Below are 14,153 nucleotides of genomic sequence, written 5' to 3'. Positions count from 1 at the left end.
TTTGGGTCAGGCTCTGCTATTGTACTTGCTTCTGTTGCTGTGTCTAGGTAACATAAGGAGGTGACCAATATTCAAACTTCATTCTGAGCGTCACTGTAGTGTATATTTGTAAAATGCTTAGAACAATGACTAGAAACGATAAGCTTTCCGATGGAAGAACTGGACACTTTTTGGAGACCAGGGAATCTACAATCTCAAATGGCTAGGTTAAGGGGTATCAGTGAGTCCTTAAGGAATGGAAACGGGATACTTCCATAGTGGTAGTGTCAACTTTATCGGTATCATACAGATATCTCAAAGTCTCGTTGTTATCTGCTAACAAGAAAACAGGTTTGAGAAGGTAATTGCTTGGCTACAACTGGAAGTTGAGTCAGTCTTCCATAGTTTATGGTACAAGAGTCACGTGAGTCTTGCATCAGTAAAAGAAGACTTCTGCACTGAGTTTTCCCACCCCAGGGAGCCTATAAAAATAGGGGTGGGCACCGAGGAGGAAGAGGAGAGAACCCCGTCACTCTTCCAGGCCGGGATCCCACTTGGCTTGGTGGCCTTTCCCCACACAGCCCAAGCCTGGCGGTAAAATCAGCATCTACACGGCCGGGGGATTCAGCCGCCTGTGGCCCGCCCGGGCATCTTGCGGGCCTCCCGGCGACTTCCTTCACGCTGCGGGAACACCACTTTGAGTCAGAGATCAAGGCCGGACACGGAACAGGGCGCGAGGCGCGCTCTGGGAGAGAAGACCCGAGAGCCACCCGCCGGCTGCACCGCCCCTGCCCCCGGAGGAGGCGGGGCTTAGCGGGCCGCCATCTTGGTGGCCTCTCTGGGCGCTGTGTTTACCACTCTATGGTCACGCGCTCCCGCCCCGCCCCTCCCCAGTCATTGTCTGGTGGAGCAGCCGCGGCCGCAGCGCCTTCTCGTTATAAGCCGCAGTGCCCGGATGTGAATGGATTACAATGTATCTTTCAGGGAAACCTATTATTATCAATGTGACTCCTCGGGGGAGTCAATGATGGTGTTGAGGAGGAGGATGATGTTGAGACGCCTCTAAACTTGGGACAAGTTTAGGACTTTGAAAGAGAAGAAAAAAATACAACCAACAAGACTGAAGAGCAATCATAACTATCCTGTGTTGATTATTTTTTTATAAACGCTAAGAAAAAGTTGTTGGATTTTTTTTAATGATTACTTTTTTGGGGGGAGGGAATTTTGTTACAGTTTTGTGATGGAAAATGCAAAAACCAGAGCCAGGTGCATAATCTTGTAAACTGTGGCTAACCCTGGAACTGGACTACTACTTAAAATACTCTTTTGGGGATACACATGTGAGATACTAAGTACTTGCAGAAGATTTTTGTCTCTCTCTCTCTTTTTTTTTAAAGTCTCTTTCCTTGGAATATTGTGAGCATATTTGTGGCCATTGAAGGTAACGTTACAATTTGCTGTCAGAGTAAACTGTTTGTAATTGAACTGAATTTTTAGAATGTTGATCCCAATGTTTTATTCAAACAAAAGGAACAACCTATTAAATAATTGCCAATGGGAAAACGTGTGTGCATGCATTTCGGTACGTACTCGCACATCTAGCAATACCAGGGCTGGGCAAATGTGTGTGTTTTTTTTAACATTAAAATAGCGAATGCTCATATACTGGGTAAAGCACGCATGCTATTACGAAAAGATAATTTTGGAGCTTAATTTTTATCCTAAAAAGTGATGTGGAAAAGTGTCTTTTAAGAGCATGTAGGGCCTGTAGTGGTAATAATGTTGAGTTGAAAACTTGAAGTGCTGCCGAGCGCGGACTTGGAGCGCCTAGGAACTCAAGTGTAAAAACAAAACCATATTCATTACCTAAAATTACCTTGTTCTTTTCCTTTTTAAAACAAAGTTTGCAGCTATACAATTCAGTGAGTTAAAAGGGCGAAAGGGAAGAAAGTGTACGATTCAGGTTTCACCCCCAACGCAAAACTACCCAAACAAAATATTTCCCTGGCAAAGTGTGGATGGGTTCCTGTATGGAAAAGAAAAATATTGTTCGTCTTGGCAAAGTCTTTATGCATCACGTGTATTTGCAGCAAAGCAAAACTTGCTTTGCAGTGTGTGTGTGTGTGTGTGTGTGTGTGTGTGTGTGTGTGAGAGAGAGAGAGAGAGAGAGAGAGAGAGAGAGAGAGAGAGAGAGAGAGAGAGAGAGAGAGAGAGAGAGAACAGAGACAGAGACAGAGAGACACACAGACACAGAGACAGAGGGACACAGAGAAGTGAGAGGGGATGTAAACTCGAGTCAATTTCGAAGTGCCTCCGATGGATGAACCCGGCAAACCCTGAACTAGTCAGGCTTCAGATTGTAACTGGCCATCTGAGGGGGAAAATGAGGTGCTGGGTGAATTTTCCTTGGTGGGTTTAATTATTTAATTTATTTATTTTTTCCACGACCGGGGAGGTGTTGGGTTTTTTCCCCCCTTTGGGGTGGGGGGGGTGTTTCCCAGGCAGCCCGGCCCGGAGCGCCGCGTCTCCCCGCCGGAGCCCCCCCACCCATTTCTTTGCTGAACTTGCAATTCCGTGCGCCTCGCCGTGTTCCCCCTCCCCCCTTCCCTCGTCCCCTCCCCTCCCGGGAGAAGAGAGTTGGTGTTAAGAGTCAGGGATCTTGGCTGTGTGTCTGAGGATCGGCGGCGGCGGCGGCGGCGGCGGCGGGGAAACCGGAGCGGGCGCGGGCGCCGGCCGTTGGAAGAGGTGGTGGTGGCGGAGGCAGGGGGATAGACATGACCGCCGCCTGGGCGCCGGCGCTGCTGCACCGGGAGCCCCTCGTCGCGCGCGGGCGGTAGGTAGCGGCGCGGCTGGGCCGGCTGGGCGGATGCGCGACGGGGCCGGGCCGGGCCGGGCTGGGCGAGCACGCTCGGGCTCCGGGCCCCGTGGTCCCTGCATTCCCCGCCGGGGTCCGGGAGCTCTGGAGCGACGGCGTCCCCTCCCCCGGCCCCCGCCCCCTCCGGGCCCGGCGGGCTCCCGGGCACAGCGCACTTTGCCAATGGGCCTGACTTCAATTTTTTTTTAAACAACCCTTTCTTTCACAAATTAGGGGTGCGGGACAATTGGAGGACCCGAGCCTCCGCTCGGCGCCCCCTCCCAGGCCACCCCACCCCCTGTGGACGGGTTTGCACTCCAGAGACGGCTGGTCTTTAATTTCTTTGGAGCTACTTTGCAGGGCGGGGGCGGGGGGGGGGAGTGCTGTGAGTGTGTGCGAGTGAGTGTGTGCGTGTGAGGGGGTGGGGTGGAGGGGTGGGGGGAAAGTTGAGACCGGTTCGTGCAGTAGTTTCTCTTTTCTCTGTGATCCATTCATTTCTCGCTCTACCTCCTGTTGCATAAATTGATGCGCTGAAGAGCGGCTACCCCCCTTCCTTCCAGGATTTGGTTTTATAGTAGATGTTACTAGTTTGATCGTCTCTTTGGAAATACAATATCGCTATTTTTTCTTTTTTTTCTTCTTTTTTGCTATTGCTGCCTATTCCATTAAAACAACAACAACAACAACAACAAAACCAAAACAAAACCCAACAAGTCTCCCATTCCTCCCTCCTTTCTACCCATCCGCTCCTATATCCCCCCCTTTAACCCCCCCAACACCCCCAGTCTCCAAAAATCCGATTGTGTTTTCTTCAAGGATTGGGACTGGGTTTTCTGATTGCGGTTATTTCCATGTTTCTAGGTTTGTGTGATTTTGCTAAAATGCATCACCAACAGCGAATGGCTGCCTTAGGGACGGACAAAGAGCTGAGTGATTTACTGGATTTCAGTGCGGTAAGAAAGAACGGTGGAAACTAACAACAGCTGTGGAAAAAAAAAAAAACAACCCTCCCCCAACACTTCAGCTAGAAACCCGTAGTAATGTGAAGGACTGGGGGAATTTTTAATTGGCTGAACCCTTGGAAAATGTGAGGGTCTTTGCTTTTGACAAGCTTTTTTTTTTTTTTTAAACAAAACTAATTTTGGGATGTGGAAGACTCTGGCTTTTTTTTTTTTTTAAAGAGTAATGACTTGCCTTGATTTCTTTACCTACCAATTTCTCCAAATAATGACTCCAGCAGAAAGCAAATATCAGAAACCCCTTAAAACTATAGTGTGTGGAAAACTTGACCACATTTGAACACAGAGTGAACTGCAAACTTTGTGTACTATCAATTTTGGAAATTGAAAATAGAGAATAATAGAAGAGCCAGTTGCTGTAAAGTTGAGGCTGATGGTGCTGTGGTGTGTTGGAAGGACCTGTGGTCCTCCTGACTTCCTGGTTGCTTCTTCTTCTTTTTTTTTTTTTTTTTTTTTTTTTTTTTTTGAGGGATGGGGGAGGTTCTGGAAACTCTTATTCATAAATTGAGAATACATTCTGTAGAGTGTCTCGGACTGTTTTAGTAAATTACAATCTTGGAATCAGCACTAAGAGGAACTTACACACTTGTGGAGTTTTACTGTTACACTCCCTGGGTCCTTCTCCATCCCCTCTTCTTCCCCCAAGTTCCAAACATGCCAGGGACATGGATTCAGTTTTAATGCCAGATGACTTTGGTGTAAGATGCATCTGTAAAGCAAAAGCAAAAGAATCCACAAAACACACAAAATCCGAACCATCTTCTGAGTGGGGCCCTCTCTTGCTGCTGCTGCTGCCGCCGCTGCCGCCGCTGCTGCTGGCTGCACCGCTGCTCTTCTTGTAGACCCTGTGGAGAAATGGCTCTCTGAAGTTTTGCCAGGAAGCATAGCCCTTAGGCAGCTTTGCAGCCCCGTTTCTGCTTCTTGCACTTTCTCCATTCCATCTTTTGCTTTTTTTTTTGCAGGCTCTGACTCAGGGAAGGTGTGCAGAATGCACTAGATATAAGGAAAAGAAGGAAACCAATTAGGGCTGAAATCAGTGTGGAGAGGGAGTGGAAGAGAGTGAGAGTGAGAGGAGAGAGAGAGAGAGAGAGAGAGAGAGAGAGAGAGAGAGAGAGAGAGAGAGAGAGGAGAGAGACTTGCCTATGTTGCTCTCATGGTTGAGCTGAAGTGAGAATCTATTGCAGGTGGCATTTTTTAAATTTTTATCTGGGTTCACGTATGACAGACAAGTCCTGTACAGGATGGAAATGGACATCGCTACATTTATGTCCAAGGTTTTCAGTATAAAACAAACAACTTTTTCTTCTCCTTTGTCAAATTAGTGTTTTCTGTCCCCCAATCTATGTCTTGATATTGCCATGGGGACTGTGTTCAGAATGTAGAAGGACTGTCTAGCAATCTAAGTCACCCGAGGAGAAAGACAGAGCTGTGGTAATGGAGGGGGGAGGAGGCTGCAGTGAGGTTCCTGGTGTAGCTTTAAGTTGAATGTTGATGGTGATATGCTTTACTAAATAAAGCCTTAGCCTTAGCTCCAAGCTATTTATCAACAGTGTGGTAGATTTGATGATCTCTGAAGTCACAAATATCTTCTTTTCAACTGTGCTATCTCTTTGTTTCCTTCAGATGTTTTCGCCTCCTGTAAGCAGTGGGAAAAATGGACCAACTTCTTTGGCGAGTGGACATTTTACTGGCTCAAGTATGTGAATTCTTTTCTTGGTGTGAAGTTCAGTGTTCTTACTTGTTTATTTACTCATTGTGTATTTTGGGCCCTGTTGAAGTGTTCTGAAAGAAGTCATTGAGTTTTAGCTTATGATGCTGTGGTTATCTCATTTTCTATGAGCAGCAAACTTTGACAGAATGTTGCCTTTCACAATTAAAGTGAGACCTGTTTCTAAACCAAGAAAACATATCATAATTCCATCCCTTAATTTAAAAGTGGTTTTTAAAAATATGGTTGTAATTAAATGTGAACAGAAGACCAATGTTAATAACATGGGAACCAATCCATGTTGCCTTTTTTAAAATAGAGGGTGGAAAAGTCTAACTTGCATAAAAGGAGAAATAATACCGGTTATTAGGTTCTGTATACAATTAACCGTTTTAAAGGAAGGAGCACTTAATTTTTCAGACAGGTCTGTAAATAGCCTCATGTTTGTCTGAGAGGCTAAGTAGAAATTCATTTATTGTTAAAATATCTTGTGGATGTTTGCGCTGTTTGGTTTTCTCTCCCTTATCATTGACTTATACAATGAATTTAATATTGCAGATTTGAAGAGTCTTAGCATTTTATACGTGAGAATTCTTTGGATGATGCTCCCATAAAAAGCCAGCGCTATTCACAAAGGAATCTGTGTGCACAGTGATTATCTGGCATCTGAGGAGGAATTTTTAGTATAGGATTTTTTGAGTGTCTTTTATTAAAAGTGGGAGCTGAAAATGTGAGATTTCTGTAAAATGTGTGTGTGTGTGTGTGTGTGTGTGTGTGTGTGTTTAAGCCATCCAGTTTTAAATAAGTAGTCAATACAGTGTTGCCTGCTATCCTTTAGGTCCAGGATTTAAAGCCACTGATGCCTGTTAAGTAGCTGCAGGATTTTAGAGTTCTGGCCATGGTATAGAACAGTCCACGAGTCAGCATACTCTTAAGTAAGGCTGGTAATGTTGACATCTTTTAGCTGTGAGATGCCAGTGTGTTTGTCTGTCAGTTATGGATACAATTTTTATTTCTTTTCATCTGGTGCAGTAACAACTAAAGAAATCTTGCTGACCTGATTTGTATAATTTGTGCATTTTAAAAAAATTAATGTCTTTTAAAACTTGCTGGTTTCTAAGTAAGTTACTTGTGGCTCTCATAAGTTGAGGGGTTTTTTTCCTCTTTAATATGATTTACAAAATATATGATGCCTCCTGTAGTTTTACCTTAGCATTTTTAGGGTCTTGGATGAAAAGTACTAATAACAATATGTTTTGTTTTACTGTTTGAATCCTGTGACTGTTTCTATTTCTTAAAAAAATGGTATTAGTGTTACATCTTACAAATTTCTGTACAGTTATTCTCTGTATAGCTTTCAAGACAAAATAGTGAGTTAAGTAAGCTTGAAGTTAAGATGTAGTCAGGTTAGTGTTTCCTGTAGACACCATCAAAATACTAACTTTATGTCTGGCAGTAATTTCCTTCATGTTTTGCTTAGGAAATGTATGTATAGTTGAAATCTGATTAAAGTAGATGTCAGGCAGGCCCAGAGGTTGACTACTTTCAAAGTTAGTGTAAAATACTGTTGGAAAGATGGACACTTTTGGAGTAACTTAATGTATTACCTTAGATATGATTTAATATATTAAGATGAATTGCAAGTATAAAATATGTTAAATTTAAAAAGACAGTTATTTTACTCAACTCCTGTTCCATGTTCATGTTCAGTTAAAGTCCTTGCTGAAGTGTTGAAGTGTTTGTAGAAAGCATAGGTGGATGAGTTGAATATGTACTAATTCATTTTGGTAAGTGATGATATATCAAAACTTACAGCTATTCAGACATTGGTGTGTGTGTGTGTGTGTGTGTGTGTGTGTTTGTGTGTACATAATCCCTGAAGGAGACTTTATTCCTGCTGAACTGTTAGGATATTTCTAATAAATATGCAGAGATTATCTTCAAGGTGTTGAACTTTAAAGCTACCTGGCACCAGTGGTGTGGTTTTTCAGGACCAGATGTTTACCTTGTAAGGACAGAAAGTGTAGGGCCCTTTTATCCTGCATGCCTGATTGAAAATGCAGGGCATTCATTTCGAGCAGGAGGATGGTGTCTGGGAGACAGAGGCGCAGAGCGTAGTTCCCCATCTATTAAGGCATATCAGAACACATGGCTGTTAGTTAAGAACAAGGCTTATATTTCTACACAATAAGAGACACACATCTCTTTTAAAGAATAATTTTAAGAAAAATTATGAAAACTACACTTTGCCCTTTAACTGAATCAGAAAACTTTGGATAGAGGAATTATTTTCTAAAGTTAGTTCGAGTTCATGTTCATTGTCCAGAGTGGATTCAGGTATGACTTTGAAACTTGGATTCAGGAAAAGAGATCTGGACTATAAGTAAATGATTCCAATTTGAAAAAAGTCAGTGATTCTTTTCTTTTTCTTCAGTGAGGTCTGGTAATATTTCATTCTTCAAGTTCCCAATAGCTGTTGATTCCATTAATACGTGATATTTAGTGTGAGAGTGAAGACTGTGGCCGGGTTCTCTTTAATCTTTCATTCCACAGGCATGGCTTTTCCTACCACCTTAAGATACGGTGAGGCTGCTAGGGCGAATGGAATGTAACCTGAGCTCCAGCCTGACATTCCCAGGGAGCATTTTTCACATGAAAGGCTTTTGTCAACCCAGGAAAGGACCAGCAGTTTTTGTTTGATGTTTGCAGGTGTTCCACAGAATGCAGTAAAACTGTTCAGCCAGGATGGACCAGAACTACTATGACCTTAACTGGTGGCTCTGGGATTCTGTTTAAGGGTAGCTCTAACCTATATGGTAATGTGTCCAAAGCAATCTGATATCTGTTATATGATTGATCTTAAAATGAATTAAAAGCTACCACATGCCTGCATGCTTGGAAAATTGTTCTCATTAAAGGGGAAAAAAAAAAAAGATGACTGAGTCACTGAAAGAAAGCCTCTCTGCTTTAGGGTGAGTGGGAGCTTAATTTTCTGACATGACCAATGTGTAGTTTGTCTGATTGTGTTTGAGGCTTTCAGGAACAAAAGATAAACATACTAGAGTTTGGCATCATTTTTAAAAATCCTTTTAAGGTTGACCCACTAAAAAGATAATACACTGAACAACTTGTTAGGTCAGCCCTCTTGGCATCTGCTAACACATGTGAACAATGAGTCTGTGAACAATTCTACATTTTCAGTTTAAAAATGGAGGGGTCTTCTCCCTGTAGTTGCTAAGTTCTCAGGTGTTCAGCAGTTGCTAAAGACTGCCAAATCCACCAGTGTTAAAACAATTAAGAGGAATGTCAAAGCACATCACATCTCTCTCCTGAGCCAGTTTCGGAAAGGGGGAAACAGTCCTTGGCTTTCGTGTAAGTTAGCTCACCTGTGTCTCCATGATACCAAAATGATATGTCAATTGAGTCAAGACATTGAGGGGAAAAAAATCAACCTCAATGGGCACTTTTGTATGATAAAGGAAAAAAGAAAGAATTCAAGTGGCCAAAATCTTGTGTTCATTTCACCCTGTGTCAGTGTGAATTCTTTTGATGGTGTGGAAAGGAAATTGGTTTTTCTTGAAGGTGTCTGTGGAGGAGATGCTCCCTGTTTTCCTTCCTTCCTCTGTGTGTGTGTGTGTGTGTGTGTGTGTGTGAGTGTGTGATATACTTTCTAGTCTGGTACAGTCCATGGTTGTTTGTAAAAGTTCTTACACAGACTGAGAGCTGTTTGTTACATTTTGAAAAAGTCTAGTAGCACCAGACGTGTTATATTAGACTCCCAGGATTTTGGGGCCAGCCCCCGAGAAACACAGGACCTGGAGCCTCCAATCCACAGCTGGGGAACTCAGGAACCCAGTCGAGGGGCTTCTGTGCTGCCTTTTGTTAGTATTGACAATCCGCTTTGATTTGCTGTCTGTGGTCCTGCAGACCCTCTCTTGGAAATAATGTTGGACTCACCACTGTTTTTCTGTCCTTTGTCAGACATAATGGAGTTTAAGGATTGGTGAGCCCTGTGTCCAGGAAGTGCTGTGCTATGCTCTCGTGCCCCGTGGATGCTTTGCTAGGTGTGGAACTGTTTTAGATTATTCATTGTTCTCTCCTGTCTGGTGTCCTCTTTGGAGTGATGGGCAGAATCTGTGTGAGCTGGGATCAGAGCTGCTTCTGTGCCAGGCGCTAGGCTTTTTGCTCTGTATTCCATTTTAATCCTCTCAAGAGCTCAAATAAATGCAAGCATTACCATGCCCAATTCATAGATAAGGAAACTGAGGCACAGAGGTTTTAAACAACTTGTTCTCAAGGCAAGTAGTAGAGAAATTAGGTTTCTGTTCAGGCCTGCCTAGACTCAAATCCTTGTAATCACACACATATACACATTCACATAGGCACACATGCACACCAACTCACACAAAGGCTCAAGAAACATATTTTTCAAGATTATGTAGTATGAAACATAATATTTGAGGTCTGGCATGAAATACTATGTATGAGTTTTAGAGTAGAAAGCATTTTTTTGTTTTGTTTTTAAAAACACATTTAAGGTAATGCTACACTGTTTTTCCTGTCTCAGTATCCAGATTGTTACCCTTGTAAATTATTATGGATTTCAATGTGAGTTGGTATATGGTTCCCGCATTATCACGTTATTTTTTACAGAGGGAATATAGCAGATATTTTAGAAGTTGTGCTTGCTTTCTATGGGAAGTCAGCAGCTATGTGGGTCTCAGTAAAGGTATTTTCAATTATTTTTGTGTAAATAATCAGACCTGAAATTGCAGTAACCCAGTGTGACCTATTAATATTTGAACAAATAAGGCCCTCTTATATTTAAATATAAAAAAGCTTGCAGTTCATTGTTAGGTCTTTGGAAGGGAATTCAAGCTCTATAATCCTGAATTCAGTCTGCATCCTTAAAATAAACAGTTTGGAAGTTGTGATATGTCTATTACCACACGTGTGCTTAAAGCGTGAGTTTCCTAAATTCAGAAGGAAGAATGGGTACTCTATTTGACACTGACTTAAGTAAATAAAATGCATTAAACAAGCATGGAGATCCAAGAACTATTGAGACTGAAATGCTTAGCATTTTTGACAGCGTCAGCAAATTATCCTTCTCCTACTATTGTAATGAGGAAATCACTTAAATAACAGATGAACAGCGAAGTCACATAGACATATATAATAGAACTATGTAATGAAAGTTTATGCTGTTAATTGCTTGAATCTGTCTTTAAATGCTTGGAATCATGGAGCAGTAAAGCCTGTCATACAAACAGTTTTGTTTTGAGCTTAAAATTACTCCTTTTTGCTTTCATCTGCTATGATAAACAAAGTAATGTTGTAAGCCTTACAGCTCAAACATTTACTTCTAATGGTAAGCTCCACTTTATATTGGGAGTTTGCAACCTTGTCCAGGGCGGGGAGTTGAGTCCTGGTGGCCTGAGGCCTGTGATCACTAAGGCTGAGTGTTAGAATGCTGTTTAGATCTGTTCCCATAATCTAAGATAACAGATCTCAAGTTGCCTCATAAGGAACATGGTGTATTTTGAAATGTTCTTCAGTGTACAAGTCTTGAATCAAAATGTTCTTTGCCAAGCCTTTAGAACCTATATGTATACTGGTTAAATCAGATCCTTATAGAGACACAATATCAAAACCAGTAGAAGAAAAATCCACCTCCCCCCCTTGCTTAGTTTAGTATTTTATGAGCAATTTTTTATGACCAGGTGTTCTTCCAAGTTAATTAGATCATGCTAAGTATTAGAGAAGGGAAAGTATATTATAGGCTTTTGTGAAGGGTTATTTTTGTTTCAGGTTTCTTAATTACACTGATTTAAAGATTTCAAAATTGGCCACCAAGTTTTTGAGCTTACCCAGGAGTTACCCTCTTCCACGTGTGACCCATTTAAACTCAGTCTAAGCTAGGTATCTGGGCAGATGCTTTTGATCATAGCTTTCTTTATGCTTAAGAGAGACACAAGATGAGTGACAGTTTAGTCTTTCAGGAAGATGCGCTAGTACTTTGTTATAAGTAATGTATGTAAGTGTACAAATACACCCATTCACTTTCGTTAATCCCCAGAAATGGCCGAAGTCCTGAAGGGGTTGTTGTATTTATTTTTATTTCAAAGCCAAATGAAGGCCCCAGTTAATCCGCATATCAAATACCCAGGTGTGTTTAAGATCAGTTCCCGTGGATGAGTTTTAGGCCTGTAAGAAAGTATTTATTTTAAAGGTGCAGCCACTCAATTGTTCAGATGGCTGCTTTTGTACTTTTGTGTGACAATTAACATGTAATGAATGACTTTCCAGACTGCCATTGGTGGTAATTACTATATGTAGTTTATTAGCTGCAATCCATTGTTGGATGTGCCTGTATTGATGTGTTTTGCAAACAACCCTTCACATGTGTGGCAGTATTTGTACATTACTTTGTAAAGAACCTGTTTCATTTGCTGATGTTGATGTTGCCTCTGGAAACTTTGGCTTATGTACGCATTCTTATGTGGTAGGGTGCCCGTTTGATCAGTCATCCTAGGTGAGCTGTAAAATGCAAGCCTTTTTCGCTCTGAAAGCTTTACATTTGGATTCTTTGGGAACCCTGAAGAAAATCACCACATGTCTATTTTGCAAGTAAATAATTTATGGAAAATTAGAATTGTAGGAAGGCTTTCAAGATGCTATATTTTATGATAAAGCATCAAGCTAAATATCTCTTCCTCAAATTATACAGTTGGTTATGGCTAACACAGGGTATAAATACGCATGTCCCAACTCTAGTCACAGTGATTGTGCTGCTATTAACTAAGGTTTGACCCTCTCAGTTGTAATCAAGTATATATTTGCAATGAAAAAAAAACCATACTCTACAATTTGTAAAAAAAAATAATAAAACTGAGATGGTGCTAGATGGACATCATAACCAGGCTCGCTTGTCATCGCAGGGTCTAATTTGGCTGAGGTAGTTGACGAGTAACTGTTAAAATGTATTGTGTTATTAAAAATAACATAGTAAGACCCATGATTAAATATCAGGCCTGTAATTTAATCTTGGGGGTTCTGGTGCTGTTCATAAACCATTTGGCTTTTTTTCTGTAACAGATGACGTCAGAGTACAGCTTGATTGAATTATGACCCTGGTGGCAGGGCACCTGCCTGTGCTTACTTCATGGCTTGTCAGCATTTCCATTACGGGTTTTTTTTCCCTGACATTTTTAACTTTGAATAGTTAAACTAGTCTGATGGTTGGCATATAAACTTTCAGCCCCTTGGGAACAGAGTATTTTCTCAATAAAATGGAGAAGGTGGTGACACAGCCCCATTATGGAATACCTTCTAGAATGTTCTCCCTTGCTTTAATCTTCCATTAATTTAAACATTCCCTTTTGGGGTACTTAGCTGAATTGCAAGACTTCCAAATGGAAGGTTTTTAATCTCAAATTTCCCAAACCAGGGCTTAACTACAAAGTCTTTAAAGAACTGTTAAATTAGGAAAGGATGGAGTATCTATGGACAATGTTGAAATGATAGCTCTGGATGACCTAGTTTTCATATTCTGTAAAATGCTGAAGAGAAGACATGAAAAACATGCAAATTATCATGCTTTGTAATTGCCTCTGTAGTCACTTAAGTTGAGTCAAATTTGGTAATGAATGGTTAAAAAAGTGCATTTATTTATGTCCTGTCCTGAGATGGTAGCATAGCTGCTTCAGCTATACCCCTGGGGTTTTAATATGTTGGGAATGGCCATAAGATGTTGTTTCTCTTTACCCAGCTTGCTACTTAGCCACCTATTTTAATGCTGACAGATGGCTTACCTGATAGCTTCTTTAGTGCATAGTGAGTTCACAACTCTCCTTGGTTGTTGTAAGGACATGGGAAGGTTTGTGGAAGAAAGATGTATCCTAACATATCATGTAGCCCAGTCAAAAACAAACAAACAAAAAACAAAAACAAAAAAAACAAGCAAAAAAAACCCCACAGAAAGTGCATATAAAATTAACACATGTTTCAGAATACATAATCATGTATTAGTTTAAAAAGTCCACTTATTTGATTTGTTTATCAACAAGGTTTTGCTGTGTAGCCCAGGCTGGCCTTGGTCTTATGATCTACCTGCCTTTCCATCTGGTTGTGCAGAAGCTTATGTAAATGGAAATGTATTTCTTATTTTTAGTTTCTGAAAGCTTGTTTTGTACCAGAGGGACCTACTGATCAAAGTTTCATGAACACGTTGGTAGTGATCCTGAAAGAGGGGTAGCATTTAACATGTGTGTTTAGGGGTTAAGTTTATATGAAGATACAAGGTACAGGGACAAGAAAGGAGCGCCAGGCTCATGGAGCCCACCAGGAGATGATCCTGTCCTTGCTCTGCAGGAAGGTTCCGCTATCATGATGTGGGATGATCTTCAAACCAACTTTCTTGCCTTAAATGTTAATATTTTATTGTGTTTTTTTAGCCCCTTAATTTGAATTTCCTAAAGGGTTTAACAGAGTTTTAGCTAGTGCCTTCCAAAGTTCGAGTTTTTAATGATAACATTGGGTGTGGAAATTGAAGTTTTTGATTTTTCAAAACTTTTTAAGCGAATTAGTTTCA

At 41.3% G+C, this 14,153-nt stretch overlaps 1 protein-coding gene across 8 annotated transcripts in view; it reads left to right on the top strand.

The window, feature by feature from the left end:
- The first annotated feature begins 915 nt into the window (after window positions 1-915).
- The window catches only part of Tcf4 (transcription factor 4), a 333,223-nt gene continuing 319,985 nt past the window's right edge, over window positions 916-14,153 (top strand). For 4 of the 8 annotated variants that reach the window (XM_040741640.1, XM_040741638.1, XM_040741639.1 and 1 more), the window contains exons 1-3: window positions 2,672-2,812; window positions 3,695-3,786; window positions 5,476-5,548. In XM_040741640.1, coding sequence (XP_040597574.1) covers window positions 3,715-3,786; window positions 5,476-5,548 — 145 coding nt within the window. In that variant the 5' untranslated portion in view covers window positions 2,672-2,812; window positions 3,695-3,714. Of the gene's footprint in view, window positions 1,421-2,225; window positions 2,389-2,671; window positions 2,813-3,694; window positions 3,787-5,475; window positions 5,549-14,153 lie in introns of those variants that run through there. The other 4 variants (XM_040741637.1, XM_040741636.1, XM_040741642.1 and 1 more) reach the window with 4 other exon arrangements.

The sequence above is a fragment of the Mesocricetus auratus genome, unplaced genomic scaffold (assembly GCF_017639785.1).
Source record: "Mesocricetus auratus isolate SY011 unplaced genomic scaffold, BCM_Maur_2.0 Super-Scaffold_6730, whole genome shotgun sequence".
Lineage (NCBI taxonomy): Eukaryota > Metazoa > Chordata > Mammalia > Rodentia > Cricetidae > Mesocricetus > Mesocricetus auratus.
The sequence above is the reverse complement of the archived record's forward strand: the minus strand, read 5'-3'. Positions and strand labels throughout refer to the sequence as shown.